Consider the following 3,399-nt stretch of genomic DNA (forward strand, 5'->3'; position numbering starts at 1 on the left):
TAAGACTGATTAAGTAAGGTGCATTATCATAATGTACTTTTTTATAGCATTGGCCTATTTATGGAAAACGATTTGGAGTGGACAACAAACTGACCTGTGTATCAGTGTTGGCTTTACACAATTTATTGCCATTATTAAAATAGGCTATCCTAATCTTCAAAACGTTTTGAGTAGTTTTCAAATAGTAGTTTTGATTCCCAAGTGCCACCCCAATAAAAAGTCTGGACCCAGCTGGCACCCTATAAAATAATCCTGGCTACGCCCCTGTTGGTTGTCACATGTGTTTGTTGGCACTGTGACACAGTTGTCACTGTGTTTGCAACTTTGTTTGCAACTACATGATAATAAAGAGGTTTTAGCACTGAAAATGATTTCATTTTATTTCTCAACACAGTAGACAATTCAAGTAACTGATCACCTCCTAACCCATTGTTTAAACATAAAGGGGATTGATGACAACTATCATAGGGGTGGTATTCATATTAAAACTTATTTGCTGTTTCTATCTTAAAAAACGAAAAACTTACACATAATGTTTTAAGATCCCATTTTATCACTGAAATCCCATTGAAACTCTATAGGGACAACCAACCCCATACCCTGTGACAACCAACCCCGTGATGGGGCTGATTGTCACATTGTGTCAGAGTGTCTTTGATGGTTAATGTTACAATACATTCTAAAAGTAAAAATTATACACATTTAAAGCCAAGACCCCAAGCTTTCATTTCATGTAGGAATTACTGCTGAAAGAGTTTTTGAAGATGAGCAATTCATGCATTAGTAAAAATTGTGACAACCAACCCCGGTCTCCCCTACTCCGGAGGTTATATCTGAGAGCGCTATATATTGCACAACAAGCAGAGGCGTAAGTAAATGTTGCAATTTTTCTTCCGGCGTGGTAGTGTACCACCACCCACATCCACACAAATCTTGCTAAAAGGAAGAGAAGATCAGTACCAATATCAAGTTTTGAAACATCTATTGTGAGGTGAGTACTATTTGCTATGTTATATATTTTAAAACCCTTACATACAGTATATTCACATACAAAAACACACATCTTAACACATTTGGTGTACATAATATGTAAGAATGTTTACTGAGCTCAGTTTATAGCTGCTGTTTCTTTTTAGGATATCATGGGTGAAGGAATAAATGGAACACTCGATTTATTGGCCCATGATGGACCTGATAATTATACAGATTTGGGTGAAATTGAATTTAGCAATTCTGATGGATATACATATGATCCTGAGCCTGAACCACCTGCTAGTCTGTCTTGTGATGCACTGTGTGCTTTTGTCCTGGCATCAAATATCATCATCTTCATTCTGGGCATCGTGGGAAATGGCCTTGTCATTTGGATCATTGGTATGAAGACAAAGCGCACGGTCAACTCCTCATGGTATCTGAGCTTGGCAGTGTCTGACTTCTTGTTCTGCACGACTGTCCCTTTTAACGGTATCTATATGGCAACTGGACACTGGCATTTTGGACTTTTCATGTGTAAGTTCATATCTGTGGCCTTCCCCCTTAACATGTACAGCAGCATTTTCCTCCTGCTTGTCATCAGTGTGGACCGCTGCATGTGTGTCGTATTTCCTGTGTGGACTCAGAACCACCGTACTCTGAGAAGGTCTTCTGCCATCATCGTCCTGGTCTGGATTGTCTCTGCACTGCTAACTCTACCCTCCCTAGTTTTTCCTACTACACAGACTATAAAAGATCAGACCAAATGCATCCATGATCATAATTCCACAGCATTTTCCCGTGAAAGTGTGGTGTTGATTGGTTTTGTATTTGGACTTGCCATCCCTCTGATGGTCATTGTGATCTGCTACTCTGTCATTATGCTGAAGCTGAGAGCCAATCGTATGATGAGATCCTCCAAGCCCTTAAAGGTGATGACCGCTGTCATAATAACATTTGTGATGTGCTGGCTTCCTTTCCAAATCTTTCGGCTGATGGAAGTCTACTATGCGTCATATTCTGGTGCACTGTTGAAGACAGGGATTCAAGTAACAATCACTATAGCCTATGCCAACAGTTTCATGAACCCAATTTTGTATTCATTCATGGGTCAGGACTTCAGGAATAAATGCCTGATGTCTATCCTTTCGAGGATGGAAAGTGCCTTGCAGGAGGAAGACCGTTCCACAAAAGCTATGAGCATGTCAAAATCAAGCTCCTAATATAAAGGTGAATAACAATGTTGTGGATCTAGGAATCAATTTGTTTGCCATTTCCAAAATAGAAGAAAATCTGTGTCTAAATGGGTCCACCAAAGGCCAGTATTTATGCTTCAATACAATATCTTTTGTTAGTCTTAATGTATTAAAGAGCACTCATTAAAGCTAAAGTGTCTGATAAAATACATAAACATAATGGTTATGGAATGTACATATGAAATGTTCAAAAAGCATTTTTGGCAACTTCTTTGTTGTCACCATTCAACAATACTTTGTACCAGTCACATTAGTATGACTTAACAATACTCTCTGGTCGTGCAGTACCCTGAAATGTTGTGCGTTAAATTCTTGGCTTCCACCGTTGTGCCTTTGAGCAAGTCACTTAACCCCGAGTCTTTTGTAATATAATTGACATATATAAGTTGTTTGGGATAAAAGTGTCTGCTAAATTAATAAATGTTACTTCTTCACAATGTATCTATCGACCTCTCTTATTTCATTAAAACTGCCACGTTTTCCAATATTTTCACGCAATCACAAACCCTAAAAGTATCTCAGACTTTTTAAACTTCACTGTGCACTTTTATATAACACTACAGAGCCCTTTTATCTGTCGGCCAGACAGCGAACAATGGTAATCAAGAGGGCTAAATTACAATATAGAAATAAGATAGAGGAGGATATAAGACACATGGACATGGGCGGATTATGAACTTTCGGGCCCCTGGGCCCAGATGTATTAAGGGCCCCCCACTAATTGTCGTATATGTGGGAGGGGGGGTTTGGAGGTCCTCCCCCAGAATTTTTTTAATTTGTTTGATATGATTTCCTGTATTCTGGTCCATTTTGGGGATGGCCAATACTAAATTCAATCAGATTCATAGCCTACATCCTGATTTGTTAATATTGAGGCAATGATTCCATGCAAAGGCTTGGGCTTCAGGGCCCCCTGTCCCCTTGGGCCCCTGGACCCGGTAGGCCCGTGCAGTAATCCATCCCTGCACATGGAGGATGCCCATATTACACTACTAAACCTCCTGTACAGTCATCTAGAACAGTGGGGGTTCGCGTACCCCTGGGGTAAGAAGGCCAAACCAGAGCTGGCAAAATTCCGTCTGTATCTTGAAGAATATGTTTTATTGCTCTGTTTTAAGTCTCTTTTCTCAACTAAACTCTTGCACTGGTTAGGGTGTACTTGGCTGAAAAA

At 39.8% G+C, this 3,399-nt stretch overlaps 1 protein-coding gene across 1 annotated transcript; it reads left to right on the forward strand.

Moving 5' to 3' along the window:
- The first annotated feature begins 910 nt into the window (after positions 1 to 910).
- LOC143135361 (formyl peptide receptor-related sequence 4-like) lies at positions 911 to 2,659 on the forward strand. Its single transcript, XM_076296054.1, has 2 exons — positions 911 to 991; positions 1,137 to 2,659. The coding sequence occupies exon 2, from the start codon at positions 1,143 to 1,145 to the stop codon at positions 2,193 to 2,195; it is 1,053 nt and encodes a 350-aa protein (XP_076152169.1). The 5' UTR covers positions 911 to 991; positions 1,137 to 1,142; the 3' UTR covers positions 2,196 to 2,659.
- The last annotated feature ends 740 nt before the right edge of the window (positions 2,660 to 3,399 follow it).

Source organism: Alosa pseudoharengus, unplaced genomic scaffold (genome assembly GCF_046254945.1).
Source record: "Alosa pseudoharengus isolate Yale_2024_CS ecotype anadromous, Long Island Sound unplaced genomic scaffold, YU_APseudo_1.1 YU_APseudo_1.1_scf_2, whole genome shotgun sequence".
NCBI lineage: Eukaryota > Metazoa > Chordata > Actinopteri > Clupeiformes > Clupeidae > Alosa > Alosa pseudoharengus.